Source organism: Onychomys torridus, chromosome 12, assembly GCF_903995425.1.
Source record: "Onychomys torridus chromosome 12, mOncTor1.1, whole genome shotgun sequence".
Classification (NCBI taxonomy): Eukaryota; Metazoa; Chordata; class Mammalia; order Rodentia; family Cricetidae; genus Onychomys; species Onychomys torridus.
This window is the reverse complement of record NC_050454.1, coordinates 24,229,766-24,246,650: the sequence shown is the minus strand read 5'-3', so window position 1 is coordinate 24,246,650 and position 16,885 is coordinate 24,229,766. Positions and strand designations below refer to the sequence as shown.

Below are 16,885 nucleotides of genomic sequence, written 5' to 3'. Positions count from 1 at the left end.
CTCTCAGATCTACTGCTGATCTGTACTAGCTAACACCCCTACAGAGACAACTTGTGTGTCTGTCTCCTAGGCCTAGGAGACAGGCAGATGTATAGATGCATAGCTTTATTTCTTGTGAAAATGAAGCTCAGACCATCCCTTTCTCTCATAGACCTAGTGGCATCCCAGAGATATTGACTCAGAACTAAAGGGTTTTTTTGTTTGTTTGTTTTTTGCATAACCAGGTGGAGTGAAGACTGGGACAGAATTCCTGACTCCAGGTTAAGACCCCAGGGGAAAGAGCAAGGAAAAGTTTTTGTAGATTATAGGATGACTTGAGTCCGGTCAGGAGAGTAGGAAAGGAAGGAAGGAGCATAGGTTAAGGATGAAGATGAGATCGATAGCAGAAGAGCTATCGAAGGGCTGTGAGAGGACAGGAAGAGAAGGGACAGAGAAGAGCAATATATTAGAACAGAAATAAAGCTGTGTAGCTAGGATTTAATCTCAGAGGAATAAAGTAAATGGACCAAAGAACATGGTGTACATAGATTATTTTCCCTCAGATAACCCCACACTGGCCATAGCATCTTCCCCAGGACTCTGGGAGAAATATTCTCAGGGCAGGTCTCTGGGAAAATTTCGATAAAGGGGACACTGTGATTCCAGCCTCTGCCTCTCCCTGTGAAGTATCTAGATACCCAGCAGCGCCCCATCAGAATTGTAGACACTTCACCATGACCAGAGCCACCAGCATCACTGTCGGTTACAGAGTTGTGATGGTTAATCATCATTATCAGCTTGACTAGATTTGAACTTGCCTAAGACTTATAACTCTGGGAGTATCTGAGTATGCCTCCAGAGAGGTTTAACTGAGGAAGACCCACCTGAATGCGGACAGCACCATCCCATGGGCTGGGGTCTCAGGCTGAACAGAAAAGAAGAGAAAGGGACCAGTTCTCTCTCTTCTCTCTCTCTCTCTCTCTCTCTCTCTCTCTCTCTCTCTCTCTCTCTCTGCTTCTTGACTGTAGACACGATGTGGCTTCCTACCTCACATTCCTACTGTGGTGTCTTCCCTGCCATTATGTACTCTGTCCCCCAAATAAACTCTTTATTCCTTACATTGTTGTTATATCACATCAATGAAAAAAGAACTCATAACAGAGGCAGGGTTGACACTGTAGAAATCCTCATTATCTGATGGGGTACTGCTCCCATTGTACATGAATAATATAGAGTGTACCCCACATGCTCCAACACTTTACATGTGCAATGAGATTCTATCTTACTCCAAGAGAATGTCATACCTACCTACCTACTTACATACATACCTACCTACCTACATACATACATACACAGATATACTATATATAAAACTAGTGAAGATGTAGAGTCAAAGAAATGCATATATACTGGTCACAGAAATGTACACTAGCACAGAAACTCTGGTGAGGGGGCTGTATGAACCTTCCTCAAAAACTACAAAAAAAAAAAAAAAATTATGTGAGCCAGCATCCCACTCCTGGGTACATATACAAAGGAAATGAGGTTAGCATACAAAAATGCCTGTGGACTCACATTTATTGTGTCACTGGTTACTATTGCCAAGATACAGAATCAGCCTGTCAACAGACAAACAGATAAAGGAAAGGGGGTATTTATATACAATGGAGTGTTGTTACTCAGTCAAAAAGAATGGAATCTTGTCATTTGCAAAAAAAAAAAAAAAAAAAAGAGTGTAGCAAGAGGACATGTTGCACAAAATAAGCCGGACACAGAAAAGCATGTGTCATGTGTTTTCTGTCCTAGATGAGAACTGTAAAAGAAGAAACGTCCTGTGAGTGGGGCTATTGGGAACGGGGAGAGAAGCCAGGGAGGGAAGGAAGACTGGAGATGAGAGGTAGGAGGTCTGTGTACTTATGGAAATATTACAGTGAATCACATCAATTTGTACCATTAGCATGTGTTAATAACTATATTATTTGATGGGTTCTATTACCAGACCCTGCAGTTACTAAATGGTAACAAGGAAACACAGTGCAAACTTCACACTCACGAACTTTGCTGGAAAAATGGGCTGATTCCTTAAGAAAGCTGTACTCACTACCCAAACTCATCTAATATAAAACAGGAGACTGACTATCACTGAGCTATTAGGAAATTTTACTTCATAATTTAAACCCCCACCACCAAGTCTTCAGTTTCAAATAGCTTCACAGACAAATACCACTAAATATTGAAAGAAGAATTAGTTAGTATCTTACAGAAAATCAAAGATGAGGAAAGATTTCCTAATTCATAGCATTGATGAGAACAGGAGATAGAAAGGGCCAGGCGGTTTAAGGTTAGAGAACTTGATTCAGATCCTTGGCCAGAAGCTTGAATTGTCTGGGATTCGGTCCCAGCCACAGGCTGGTGATATCCAGAAAACATTCTGGATCCTGGTCTGGTTCCTAATTATCTTCGTTCCCCTAAATGAAGCCCCTCCCTGGAGGCCATATCTGAAGATATGATGCCATTCCAGCCCAGATACTAGTCAGTGTTGATGAACACTTGTGGAATTGGATCTCTGGATTTTCTTGTTGGAAATGGGTTATATCTACTCCCTGTGTCAGTGAAGGCATGAGAGATAACCTCAGAGACACCATGATATACCCATGTCTCATGAAGGAGCAAAAGCAGAACACTTCCTCTCAGAGAAGGTTGACCAAGAGCAAGCCCAAATTTGAGAGAGAGAGAGAGAGAGAGATGTGCCCTATTAGTTATATCTCTAAAAAGGGTTTTACTCTGTATTTATTGAACAGCACAGAAAACACAGTATAGGAAAGAGATTAGGGATTCTTTACAGAATTATTTAATGGAGTTTTTACAAGGGAAGAAATTCCAACTAACTCAGACACACAAACAACACTGCACAGAGACATCATCAAGCTATAGCTACATGCTGCTTCCAACATTTATGGCAGATATTTGTTGCTTCCAACCTGTTGGCTGCTTTCAGCAAATGATTGCTACTACACACATGTACAAATATGCATTACTCTGTGGCAGGTGCATGAAAAGTACATTAAATTCGATTAGAGTTGTTCATTAGGTTATAAAAGAGGTTGCATGAGAAATCCGAGGATCTGAGTAAGATTGGTTAAATGTTTTCTTAAAGGCAAGTTAAGCAGGCTGAGCGCACAGTAGGCAGCAAGCCAAGTATACAGTCTTAAGAGAGCCCACTGGATTATTACTTTTGCTGCAAGGTCTGCCAAAAGATCATTTTTTTTTTTTGAGGTAAAGAGATATGTTCATAAAAATGTGTCACTACACTCCCTAATTTCAGTCTAGCTCCTAAATGATTTTAGGGTCTCCACTCTTGAGAGGGAAAAGTTACGGGAATCTTGGAGGTCACTGAGGATGGACATAAAGACTCTGTTGCAGTCCATTAACAGAAGCTATTTCCTTCTAGTCAAAACAATGGAGTACCTCTAATCCTGGGCAGAGATACGACATTCTGATCTGCTCCAAAGATTAGAACCTTATGCATTATTGGGTCTGTCAATCACCTGGCTAAGAATCCATCCACCTTGGAAAGCTGATTTACATATGGTTATGCTAAGGAGATGAAAGAAATAATTATCCCTTTAATGAGGTAGTGTACCTTCCTCCTCAGAAACCCTGCCCCTATGCACCTGTCTGCACTGTGGCTTTCTGGCTTCTTTTTCTTTCAGATACTGGTCAAAGCCAAATTTCCTAGACATTCCAGGCCTTCTCACTCTTTTTTCTTTCCTGAAGACCCCCTCCCCTTCTGTGTGCAGTTGTCTGTCTGTCTTGCAGCTACTTACAGACCTCTAGTGCTGAACTTTCCTGCTTCCTTATGGGCTATGTGGTGGTTTGAAAGAAAATGGCCCCCAAAGGGAGTGGCATTATTAGGAGGTGTGGCTTTGTTGGAGTAGGTACAGCCTTGTTTGAGGAAGTGTGTCTCTGTGGGGGTGGGCTTTGAGGTCTTCTATGCTCAATCTATACCTAGTGACACAGTCCACTTCCTGTTGCCTGTGGATCAAGATGTAGAACTCTCAGCTCCTTCTCAAGCACTGTGTCTGCCTGCATACTGCCATGTCCTGCCATGATGATAATGGACCAAACCGCTGAAACTGTAAGCTAGCCCCAATGAAATGTTTTCCTTTATAAGAGTTGCCTTGGTCATGATGTCTCTTCTAAACCAAGACAGGCTATGTGACTTTTCCTTGTCTCTCTCCCTTCCGGAAACTGCTGAGACTTATAGATTGCTTGCCTGGTGGTTTCTCTCAAACTCTTAACAAAATTGTCCACAAGTTCCCTTCCAAATTTATCTTTAAATTCCTTTAATTCTAAGAACCCCTAGACAGAATTCTGATCTCCCTGTCACCTAGGACTAGCATCACCCTCATATTTAAGTTAGGCAAAGAGGAAGAAGGGAGGAAAAGATAAAGAGAGGAGAGGGAAGTAAGAAAAGGATGAAGGAGGAGGGAGGAGGGGGGAGGGTGGGAAGGAAAGACAGGAAGAAGGGAGGGAGGAGGGGAGAGGGTGGGAAGGAAAGACAGGAAGAAGGGAGGGAGGAGGGGGAGGGTGGGAAGGAAAGACAGGAAGAAGGGAGGGAGGCTGGGACTACTGACCAATGGCCCACATGAATATTATATTAGCACGTTTTCCACTGTTAGAACAAAATACTTGAGGCTTAGCAATGCATACGGAAAAGTTTGCTACTTAGCTAAAAATCCAACATCAACAACACTATGCGTCAGGCTTCTAGGAAAGACTTCCAGTGGATGTCGTCACGGTGGAAGCTCATGGATCACATGACTGAATCAAGAGACTGCCTGAGGAAAGGGCTAATCTAGTTATGTTAATACAGGCTATATAATCCTTCTCCTGTGAATGAACTGGGTGAGAACTATGTTAATCCCTTGCAAAGGCAGTGCCCCACACACGCACTCACCTAAGCATCTTGCATTAAGTCCTAACAAGCATCAAAATGAGGGACACACACAAACCATAAGCACACTACAACAAACACAGGGGGAAAGGCTCCTTTTAAAAACTTAGCAGCATACAAAATAATTTTATATTCTACCAATGATGGTTTATTTCAAGGGAGAAGTCTTGTTCAATAATTAACAATCCGCTGATGTTATTTGGCAAAAAAGGGAAAAGGCCATATAATCATCAATCACTGTAGAGGAACACCTGACAGACTCCAGTACCCATTCATGATGAGAATTCACAAAACTGAGGATGCCCCTCAACCTACTGCAGGCTATAAGATACTCAATGGCAAAAGACTGACGGCTTTCCCTGTGAAGTTGAAAACAAAGCAGGGGTCTCAGCCTGCCACTCCGTTTCAGTGTAACTCTGGATGTGTGAGCCATGCAATGGGCAAAATAGGAAACTATGGTTACAGACCGGAAGTAGAACAGTTCACATTTGCAGATGAAATTATTTCTACCCAGAAATTCCCAAAGAATCTACCCAAACCGAGAACCCATAAGTAAGTCCATGGAATAGGAGGCAATCACATACCAATCATTTGCAGCCAGGCAGTGGTGGCACATGCTTTTAATCCTAGCACTCAGATGGATCTGAGTTCAAGGCCAGCCTGGTCTATAGAGTGAGTTCCAGAACAGCCAGAGCTATAAAGAGAACCCAGTCTCGAAAAAAAAAACAAAAGAAAAAAACAACAACAAAATTCATACTTCTGTATACTAGCAATAAGCATGCAAACACCAAGAGCAAAGGTATAATTTACTTATGATCACCCCCAAACAGGTAACTATAAAGGTGTAAATCTAACAAACAGGAGCATGAGTCGTGTGTGGAAATGTAACATGCTGATTAACAGGCAAACATGCAAGGTCTGCCCAGATACATGCAGAGCTAAACTGTTAAATAGGTTTAGCGTGACTGTGGTTAAAAAAATAAAATAAAATAAAAAAAATTTAAAAAAAATTCTAACAAGATTTCGTTGTAGATACAGACAACATTATTCTAAAATATGGAAATATTAAAGGCCTAGAACAGCTAAAGTCATTTTGAAAAATCAGACTAGAGTGGGAGGAACTGGTCTACCCGACTTCAGGACTTAGCATACAGTTACAATTACAAAGGGTGTAGGTCACTGTAACAAAATAGAAAACCCAGAGACCCATTCACATAGGTCCAGACAACTGTAACACACAGTTTGAAGATCTTGAAGATCAAAAGCAATTCAAAGGAATGAGACAACCTACTTAGCAAACGCTGCAGATGCAAATGTTACCTGTGAGGGGAAAAATTGTGAGCAATATGTCAAAGGACTAGACCCTAGAACATGGAGAACTCTCAAAACTCAATGGCAAGACAATCTTACTCAAACGTGTACAAAAGGTGAGGAGAGGCATTTCACCAAGGATAGCAAACTATCCTGTATTAATTCATACCAAACACACAGACACACACAGACACACACACGAATGCACTCACACTCCAAGTGTTCAAACACACCGTAACACCTTATAGCTTCTGCTCTTTGATCCCTACAGCACATCTACATTGCCTGTGTGGTAGTGGGTGAAAATGGCGCCAAGCCAGAAAGACCAGTATTTTCTCTGGCCTTTCTCTTTTTAGTGTTAATGAGAAGAAGGGGGCTGGCACGCGAGGGTGGAGCACAAACCGGCATCGCCTTCAACTTCCTTTTTCTTCGCCCGCTTAATCTTCTTCTTCAGGACTTTCATGAGGAAGTTTGCAAACTTATTATTTTCTCCAAGGGCTGACTGGAACCCGGCATAGAGAGCCTTTTCCTGCTCCTGGAGCTTGGTGATTTCATTCTTTTTCTCTTCCATCTCTTTCAGAGTTTCATTTATTTTCCACTAAGGGAAGAAAGGGAAGAACATTGTTGGGATTCTACCACTCCAGCTCTGGGACTGTGCATGCGCAGTTCAGTAGCTAAGCAAGGGGTCTTACATCATCAGTGCAGTGCACTGTGTGATTGTGCAAATGCATGCAAAGCACTCATGCAATCAGCACATTCGTGGCATAGCTCCATAAGCCCACATGTGCATGTGCAGGGAAATCCTTAAAAAGCCGGTCACAGACTCCTCCCTTCTCTTTTGCTCCCCCCCCACACATCTTTCACAGGCCTGGTCACTCTCTTCTGTTCTCCCCTCTCCACCCCCCTACCCCCCATGAAGCTCTGATACTGGGTTTTGTCGTGCCTCGTGACATTTCTCAAATTCTTATTTAAAACCAACAAACATAGGATATGCAACATTTCTAATGGGCCGGGGGGGGGGGGGGGGGTGTCAATGCACTTTCCAGTGCAAAACTAGTCTACAGACATCTTTAAGCTTCTTAATAGAAATTTACATTTCTGATGTTTGTAGAACTGTTTATTTAATTAAACTTACATTCTTTAAAGATATTCAAGTCAGTATCTGTGGAATGTTCACTTAAAAAATTCAAATTAAGCCAGGCGGTGGTGGTACATGCCTTTAAGCCTAGCACTTGGAAGGCAGAGGCAGGTATATCTCTGTGAGTTTTGATGCCAGCCTGGTCTACAGAGCAAGTTCCAGGACAGCCAGGACTGTTACACAGAGAAACAAAACAAAACAAAACAAATCCAAATTAAACAAATTAAATTTTTGTTGTGTTTGCTTTTGTTTTGTTGTTGGGATTAAAGGCATGTGCCAATATTGCCTGGCCAAATAGGAATTTTTACTGACACTCAGATAAGATGGTGCCTACAGACAAAACACAGACAAAGGGCAGGGCCAGCATTCAGAGCTGGATTCCTGAAGGGCCAACCCAGAAGTTTGACCAGGACTCAATCTTTGAAGGACTACCCACCAATGGGACCAGTATCTGTGACCAGACGTGCCCCCCAAGAAGGACTGTCAAGAGTGGAGACAGCATTTGAAACTGGATCTGGGACTAACACCAGCACAGGAGAGGAGACCGGACCACACCCAGGGAGGGCTCTGGCAGGCATCTGGAATTCCCAGGAGGACTGCCAAGGAAGCGAAGCTGTAGCCAGCGATTAGACCCCATGCCCCCATCCATCTCTCCCCTTCATGTTTATCCCGTGTTGAGTGCCCAGGGTCGTCTTACATTCCCTCTCCTTCTTTCCTCCTCTTTTGTCTTTTTCCATTATCCAACGTGCCTCCCCCACTTTCTTCTCAAAGATGGCAGGCCAGTCTGGTTGGCAGGGTTTCACTTCCAGAGACTTGGGTCTCTCAGATGATCTCACAGCATATTTTGACCTCTCTCTTCTCATGTCCCACCCCTTTTTCCTGTTATGTCCCCACCCTGTTTACTATTCTGTTCATATGTTGATCAGTTAGGTTTGAGGATGGCTGTGCATGTTTCTCTGTCCAGTCTTTTAGAGACATCCTTTACTGGGTTTTTCACCCATAGCTCATACACTTCCCCTCCTGCCCTTATATCTTTTCTTCCTCCTCCTCCTCCTCCTCCTCCTCCTCCTCCTCCTCCTCCTCCTCCTCCTCCTCTTCCTCCTCATCCTCCTCTTCCTCCTCCTCCTCTTTCTCTCCCTCCCTCCCTCTCCCTCCCTCCCCCTCCCTCACTCACTCACTCCCTCACTCCCTCACTCCCTCCCTCTCTTTCTCTCTCTTTCTCTCTCTCTCCCTCTCTCTCTCTCATCCTTTTCCCCTTCTCATTTTCCTTCATAATTATAACCCTCCATAGATATAGTAATCTCTGAAATCTGTAGACACTAAAAGTATTCCAGCTTTCCCCTCCCAGTTATTTTACCCAGCTTGATTTGTCTTTTCCTTTCAAGGTAGATAACAATGAGTACTCCTATCCTTGTTCCCCAAAAGCAATCTACAGATTCAATGCAATCCGAAACAAAGTTCTAATGACATTCTTCACAGAAGTAGGAAATAAACCTTCAAATTCATGGGAAGTACAGAATATACTGACGACCATAGCAAAGCTAAACACAAATAATTCTGATGGAGAAATCACCATGACATATTTCAAGTTCTACCATAGAGCCATAGTTCAAACACACAAACAAACCAGAAAACCCTGAAACAGCAACAACACAGCATGGTACTGGTACAAAATCAGGTGTGTGTGTGTGTGTGTGTGTGTGTGTGTGTGTGTGTGTGTGTGTGTGTGTGTTTACCACAGTGCATGCATGGTCAGACAGCAACTTTTGAGAGTTGGTTCTCTCCTTCCAGCATATGGATTGAAGGACTTGAACTCAGGTTATCAGGTATGTTGGCAAGTGCCTTTACCCATCAAGCTATCATGCTGGCCTTCTCTATCTTATTTTTTGGAGACAGCATGTCTCATTGGACTGGAAGCTTGCCAATCTGGCTGGCTTGGCTGACCAATAAGATCCAGAAACTCTCCTTTCTCTACCTCCCTAGATTTGCATGACAGACACGGGCTGCTGTACATGGGTTCTGGGGTATCAAATTTATGTTCCCAGGTCTGTGTAGTAAGGACTTAAGGGGAGCAGCCAGCTAGGGTTCAGCTTGCTCTTACTTGCATGTCTTGCTCCTCTTTGTCTAAGGAATTAACACGCTCTTGAAGAATATTTTCCTGTTTTTCAAAATTCTTGAGGAGAAGCATTTCTTGAAATAGCGTGACATGGTGTAGGTCAGAGAGTTTCATCTTAGTATCTAGCTTCAGTTTCCGGTGTCTCAGAAGATGGAGTTCTGCATCAAAAGTGACAATCAATTCCTTGATCTGAGATAGAAAAGAGATTTGAGGATATATAAGTTAAATACAAATGTTCTTTTTCAAACTATCCAGCAGTTCTAATGTGACTATAATATTTTTCATTATACAATTATTTTGACTAGAGATAAAATTATGTGCTTGTTACAAACTCCCTTATAAGTGGCATTAAATCTGTATAGATTAGTGGAGATTCTATAACTCTAGTCCTCTAAGCCCCTTCATCACTGACTAAGTGGTTGTTCAGTGACATCCTTTATGGATGTATCCTCATCATCCACCACACTTTCAATGCTTTCTCACAGTAAGTCTAAATCATTACCCTTAACCCCTCCTATATGCTGAAAAAATTCAAAAATATAGACTGGAGTATCAGTGCCTCACCCAATTGTCATCAGAGGAGTGTTACCCAGCAAGTGATGGAAACAGAGAGAGAGAGAGATGCACAGCCTAACACTAGGGAGCCAGGAGAACCCTGAAGAGGAGTGGGGAGGAAGGATTGGAGGAGCCAGAGGGGTTGAGGACACTATGAGAACACAGTCTACAGGATCAACTAAGCAGGACTCAGAGGGGCTCATAGAAACTCACAGGCCAGGACAAATACAGACCCTGTATGGGTCTGAGCTAGGTCCTCTGCATATACCTTATGGTTGTGTTCTTGTAGGACTACCAACAACAGGAGTGGGGCTGTCTCTAACTCTTTTGCCTGTGCTTGAGACCCTTTTCCTCCTGCTCGGTTACCACATCCAGCCATAATGTGGAAGTTTGTGCCCAGTTTTATTTTATCTTTTTAGGCCATGTTTGGTGGACATCCCTGGGAGGCCTGTTCTTTTTTATTTATTTATGTTTTAAAGGGAAACAGAGGAGAAGTTGATCTAGGGAAAGAGGGGGGGGGGGGGTGACAAACTGGGAGGGGGGGAGGGAGGGGAAACTGCAGTCAGGATGCAATGATGAGAGAAGAATAAAAGTTAAAAAATATGCAACAGAAATATTTTTACATAGGTAAATATAATCATAGAGTCACAAAAATCTGTTCAGTTATCGTATTTTACAAGTGAAGAAATGAGGTTAAAGGTGACTTCTCTGTAGTCAAGGCTACCTTACTACAGAGGCAGGATAGGGATCTAACTCCCAGTTCCTGATATGGACCTTATTCTACTGTGGGCAAGGTGATTGTATGTCCTCACACGTGCTTCCATTGGGCACAGCTCTATATAGTCAGAGTTTGTGAAGGGCTGAAGAGAGAGCCCTGAGGGTTGATACCCTTGAAGCAACCCACACAGTGGGAAGAAGAAAACCATTGAGTGTTATTTGTTAAATTGTACATTACAGAAAATCTAGACTGTCAGAAACTTAACATATATGAAGACCCTACTAGAGGATAATGGACAGGAAGAGGCCTGAAGGTTTGTGGTGGTGAAATTGCTAGAGAATTTTAGAGTACTAAAATACAGAAATCAAATCCAAAGAAAAGAAAAAAAAAACAAACTTTTAAGTAAGTGTGGCTATAGAATACATATTTGGGCTTCCCTTTATGCTTATTCAATAAAGTTGAACTCTCCCTAATTTCTCTGGAGGCAGGAGGCCATTTCCTTTTTTAAAAAAGACCACATGGGTCTCCGAGTCTTTAAAAGCTATACCTATTCTGTTGGCTCTCATAGCGGATAGCCTGCATGTTTTATGATAATAAAGAGTGTTTTTCTTGAGCATTGCTGTGTTCCCACTACCTGGCTACTATGTCTCTGTATATGGTATGCCCAACAGACTTTGTTTAATTGCTAAAATCAATACATGACTGTGATGAGAGCAAAGCTTGTGAATGAACATTTACTAATGTATGTCTGGCATGCCTTGTGTCTAGGCATCCTGATGGAAACAGAAGAGGAGATGCAGCCCTTATCTGAAGAACTGTTTAATCCACTTTGTAGACAAAACTAACACACGTGAAGCATCAGGAAAGACAAACATAAGTCATACAGTGCTGAGCACAGGTGCGCCAGAGTTCACCAACAAGGAGAGGGTGTTGCAGAAGATGCTGGAGAGGGTGTGGACTGCTCTGTGCTACGAACAATGGCCCGGTTCTAGAAGGCAGTCATTGCAATTACAAGGAAGCTCTGATAGGAGAGAGCGGTGAAGGGAGAGTCTGCGCGGCAGGGATAGTGGGAGAGTCAGCCTGGATGGAGTGGAAATGATGATGAAGAAGCAGGGTGGGAAGCCACGGGCAGGGATACTGAAGAATGGAGCTGAAAATTACTGAGGAAGGAGCTCCTTCTATAGGTCTGTTAGTAGGGTGCTATCTACCCAAGAAAGGTTCTCTTCCTTCTGTAGTTCAACTGTGTCCCACACTTCCAGTCCAAGCCTGGTTCTGGTTTCCCTGGAAACAGTACTTGTCATTTCTGGAACAGTTTTGAACCCTGCCATTGCCACAAACACTCTCACCTACGGCAGCAAAGCAGGCATTAAAGAAGGACAGTTATAGGATCGCATCTGTAACCCTAGAATCACATCTGTAATCCCAGCACCTGAGAGGCTGAGGCAGGAGGACTAGCCACAACTTTGAGGCCAGTTTGGGGCTACATAGTGAGTTTTAGGCTAACCTGAGATACAAAATGAGAACAGTGAAGGGGTGGAGAGAAGAGACAGACAGACAGGCAGGCAGGCAGGCAGGCAGACAGAGGATGGTGTGAAAAGCAGAAGGTTCCCTTTTAAATACATTCTATTAATCTCCTTAAGGCTGGTCCTTCAGTTCTTTTTGCCATGATTTCACTTAGTTGCAAGTGTCTTCTGATGTGTTGTCCTGTAGGAAAAAGATACAAAACTCCAACATTCTATAGAAAGCATGCTGTGGAATAGTCCTTCTGTACAGTGTGAATATGTATTACTCTCATTAGTAGCCAGTCAGGCAATATAGGGCCAGACACAGAGGAATCTGGGAGGAGGAAGAGCAGAGTCAGAGAGGATGACACTATGCAAGCAGAACATGTAGAAAATGAGGTAACAAGCCATGAGCCATGTGGCAAAGCATAAATAAGAAATATGGAAGTTAGATAGTAACAGGCCTAAGCTACTGGCCAAGCATTTATAAGTAATATTAAGCATATTAAGCCTCTATGTCAGTTATTTGGGACAGAAAACTCCACCTAATGATGGAAGAAAACTAAGCCACCAGTGAATAATGAGCTGGTCAGCATTTGGGGAAAGGTTAATGTAGAATCTCACAGCATATTTTGACCTCTCTCTTCTCATGTCCCACCCCTTTTTCCTGTTATGTCCCCACCCTGCTTACTATTCTGTTCATATGTTGATCAGTTAGGTTTGAGGATGGCTGTGCATGTTTCTCTGTCCAGTCTTTAGAGACATCCTTTACTGGGTTTTTCACCCATAGCTCATACACTTCCCCTCCTGCCCTTATATCTTTTCTTCCTCCTCCTCCTCCTCCTCCTCCTCCTCCTCCTCCTCCTCCTCCTCCTCTTCCTCCTCATCCTCCTCTCCTCTCCTCCTCTCCTCCCCCTCCTCTTTCTCTCCCTCCCTCCCTCTCCCTCCCTCCCCCTCCCTCACTCCCTCACTCCCTCACTCCCTCCCTCCCTCCCTCTCTCTCTCTTTCTCTCTCTCTCCCTCTCTCTCTCTCATCCTTTTCCCCTTCTCATTTTCCTTCATAATTATAACCCTCCATAGATATAGTAATCTCTGAAATCTGTAGACACTAAAAGTATTCCAGCTTTCCCCTCCCAGTATTTACCCAGCTTGATTTGTCTTTTCCTTTCAAGGTAGATAACAATGAGTACTCCTATCCTTGTTCCCCAAAAGCAATCTACAGATTCAATGCAATCTGAAACAAAGTTCTAATGACATTCTTCACAGAAGTAGGAAATAAACCTTCAAATTCATGGGAAGTACAGAATATACTGACGGCCATAGCAAAGCTAAACACAAATAATTCTGATGGAGAAATCACCATGACATATTTCAAGTTCTACCATAGAGCCATAGTTCAAACACACAAACAAACCAGAAAACCCTGAAACAGCAACAACACAGCATGGTACTGGTACAAAATCAGGTGTGTGTGTGTGTGTGTGTGTGTGTGTGTGTGTGTGTGTGTGTGTGTGTGTGTGTTTACCACAGTGCATGCATGGTCAGACAGCAACTTTTGAGAGTTGGTCTCTCCTTCCAGCATATGGATTGAAGGACTTGAACTCAGGTTATCAGGTATGTTGGCAAGTGCCTTTACCCATCAAGCTATCATGCTGGCCTTCTCTATCTTATTTTTTGGAGACAGCATGTCTCATTGGACTGGAAGCTTGCCAATCTGGCTGGCTTGGCTGACCAATAAGATCCAGAAACTCTCCTTTCTCTACCTCCCTAGATTTGCATGACAGACACGGGCTGCTGTACATGGGTTCTGGGGTATCAAATTTATGTTCCCAGGTCTGTGTAGTAAGGGACTTAAGGGAGCAGCCAGCTAGGGTTCAGCTTGCTCTTACTTGCATGTCTTGCTCCTCTTTGTCTAAGGAATTAAACACGCTCTGAAGAATATTTCCTGTTTTTCAAAATTCTTGAGGAGAAGCATTCTTGAAATAGTGTGACATTGGTGTAGGTCAGAGAGTTTCATCTTAGTATCTAGCTTCAGTTTCCGGTGTCTCAGAAGATGGAGTTCTGCATCAAAAGTGACAATCAATTCCTTGATCTGAGATAGAAAAGAGATTTGAGGATATATAAGTTAAATACAAATGTTCTTTTTCAAACTATCCAGCAGTTCTAATGTGACTATAATATTTTTCATTATACAATTATTTTGACTAGAGATAAAATTATGTGCTTGTTACAAACTCCCTTATAAGTGGCATTAAATCTGTATAGATTAGTGGAGATTCTATAACTCTAGTCCTCTAAGCCCCTTCATCACTAAGTGGTTGTTCAGTGACATCCTTTATGGATGTATCCTCATCATCCACCACACTTTCAATGCTTTCTCACAGTAAGTCTAAATCATTACCCTTAACCCCTCCTATATGCTGAAAAAATTCAAAAATATAGACTGGAGTATCAGTGCCTCACCCAATTGTCATCAGAGGAGTGTTACCCAGCAAGTGATGGAAACAGAGAGAGAGAGAGATGCACAGCCTAACACTAGGGAGCCAGGAGAACCCTGAAGAGGAGTGGGGAGGAAGGATTGGAGGAGCCAGAGGGGTTGAGGACACTATGAGAACACAGTCTACAGGATCAACTAAGCAGGACTCAGAGGGGGCTCATAGAAACTCACAGGCCAGGACAAATACAGACCCTGTATGGGTCTGAGCTAGGTCCTCTGCATATACCTTATGGTTGTGTTCTTGTAGGACTACCAACAACAGGAGTGGGGCTGTCCTCTAACTCTTTTGCCTGTGCTTGAGACCCTTTTCCTCCTGCTCGGTTACCACATCCAGCCATAATGTGGAAGTTTGTGCCCAGTTTTATTTTATCTTTTTAGGCCATGTTTGGTGGACATCCCTGGGAGGCCTGTTCTTTTTTATTTATTTATGTTTTAAAGGGAAACAGAGGAGAAGTTGATCTAGGGAAAGAGGGGGGTGGGGGGTGACAAACTGGGAGGAGGGGAGGGAGGGGAAACTGCAGTCAGGATGCAATGATGAGAGAAGAATAAAAGTTAAAAAATATGCAACAGAAATATTTTTACATAGGTAAATATAATCATAGAGTCACAAAAATCTGTTCAGTTATCGTATTTTACAAGTGAAGAAATGAGGTTAAAGGTGACTTCTCTGTAGTCAAGGCTACCTTACTACAGAGGCAGGATAGGGATCTAACTCCCAGTTCCTGATATGGACCTTATTCTACTGTGGGCAAGGTGATTGTATGTCCTCACACGTGCTTCCATTGGGCACAGCTCTATATAGTCAGAGTTTGTGAAGGGCTGAAGAGAGAGCCCTGAGGGTTGATACCCTTGAAGCAACCCACACAGTGGGAAGAAGAAAACCATTGAGTGTTATTTGTTAAATTGTACATTACAGAAAATCTAGACTGTCAGAAACTTAACATATATGAAGACCCTACTAGAGGATAATGGACAGGAAGAGGCCTGAAGGTTTGTGGTGGTGAAATTGCTAGAGAATTTTAGAGTACTAAAATACAGAAATCAAATCCAAAGAAAAGAAAAAAAAAACAAACTTTTAAGTAAGTGTGGCTATAGAATACATATTTGGGCTTCCCTTTATGCTTATTCAATAAAGTTGAACTCTCCCTAATTTCTCTGGAGGCAGGAGGCCATTTCCTTTTTTAAAAAAGACCACATGGGTCTCCGAGTCTTTAAAAGCTATACCTATTCTGTTGGCTCTCATAGCGGATAGCCTGCATGTTTTATGATAATAAAGAGTGTTTTTCTTGAGCATTGCTGTGTTCCCACTACCTGGCTACTATGTCTCTGTATATGGTATGCCCAACAGACATTTGTTTAATTGCTAAAATCAATACATGACTGTGATGAGAGCAAAGCTTGTGAATGAACATTTACTAATGTATGTCTGGCATGCCTTGTGTCTAGGCATCCTGATGGAAACAGAAGAGGAGATGCAGCCCTTATCTGAAGAACTGTTTAATCCACTTTGTAGACAAAACTAACACACGTGAAGCATCAGGAAAGACAAACATAAGTCATACAGTGCTGAGCACAGGTGCGCCAGAGTTCACCAACAAGGAGAGGGTGTTGCAGAAGATGCTGGAGAGGGTGTGGACTGCTCTGTGCTACGAACAATGGCCCGGTTCTAGAAGGCAGTCATTGCAATTACAAGGAAGCTCTGATAGGAGAGAGCGGTGAAGGGAGAGTCTGCGCGGCAGGGATAGTGGGAGAGTCAGCCTGGATGGAGTGGAAATGATGATGAAGAAGCAGGGTGGGAAGCCACGGGCAGGGATACTGAAGAATGGAGCTGAAAATTACTGAGGAAGGAGCTCCTTCTATAGGTCTGTTAGTAGGGTGCTATCTACCCAAGAAAGGTTCTCTTCCTTCTGTAGTTCAACTGTGTCCCACACTTCCAGTCCAAGCCTGGTTCTGGTTTCCCTGGAAACAGTACTTGTCATTTCTGGAACAGTTTTGAACCCTGCCATTGCCACAAACACTCTCACCTACGGCAGCAAAGCAGGCATTAAAGAAGGACAGTTATAGGATCGCATCTGTAACCCTAGAATCACATCTGTAATCCCAGCACCTGAG

At 42.9% G+C, this 16,885-nt stretch overlaps 1 protein-coding gene across 1 annotated transcript in view; it reads right to left on the bottom strand.

The window, feature by feature from the left end:
- Positions 1 to 16,885, bottom strand: part of Cfap44 (cilia and flagella associated protein 44) — a 95,043-nt gene that overhangs the window by 16,609 nt on the left and 61,549 nt on the right. Inside the window, exons 27-28 of the mRNA XM_036203287.1 lie at positions 9,487 to 9,690; positions 6,650 to 6,845 (exon numbers count right to left, since the gene is read on the bottom strand). Coding sequence (XP_036059180.1) covers positions 6,650 to 6,845; positions 9,487 to 9,690 — 400 coding nt within the window. The remainder of the gene's footprint in view (positions 1 to 6,649; positions 6,846 to 9,486; positions 9,691 to 16,885) is intronic.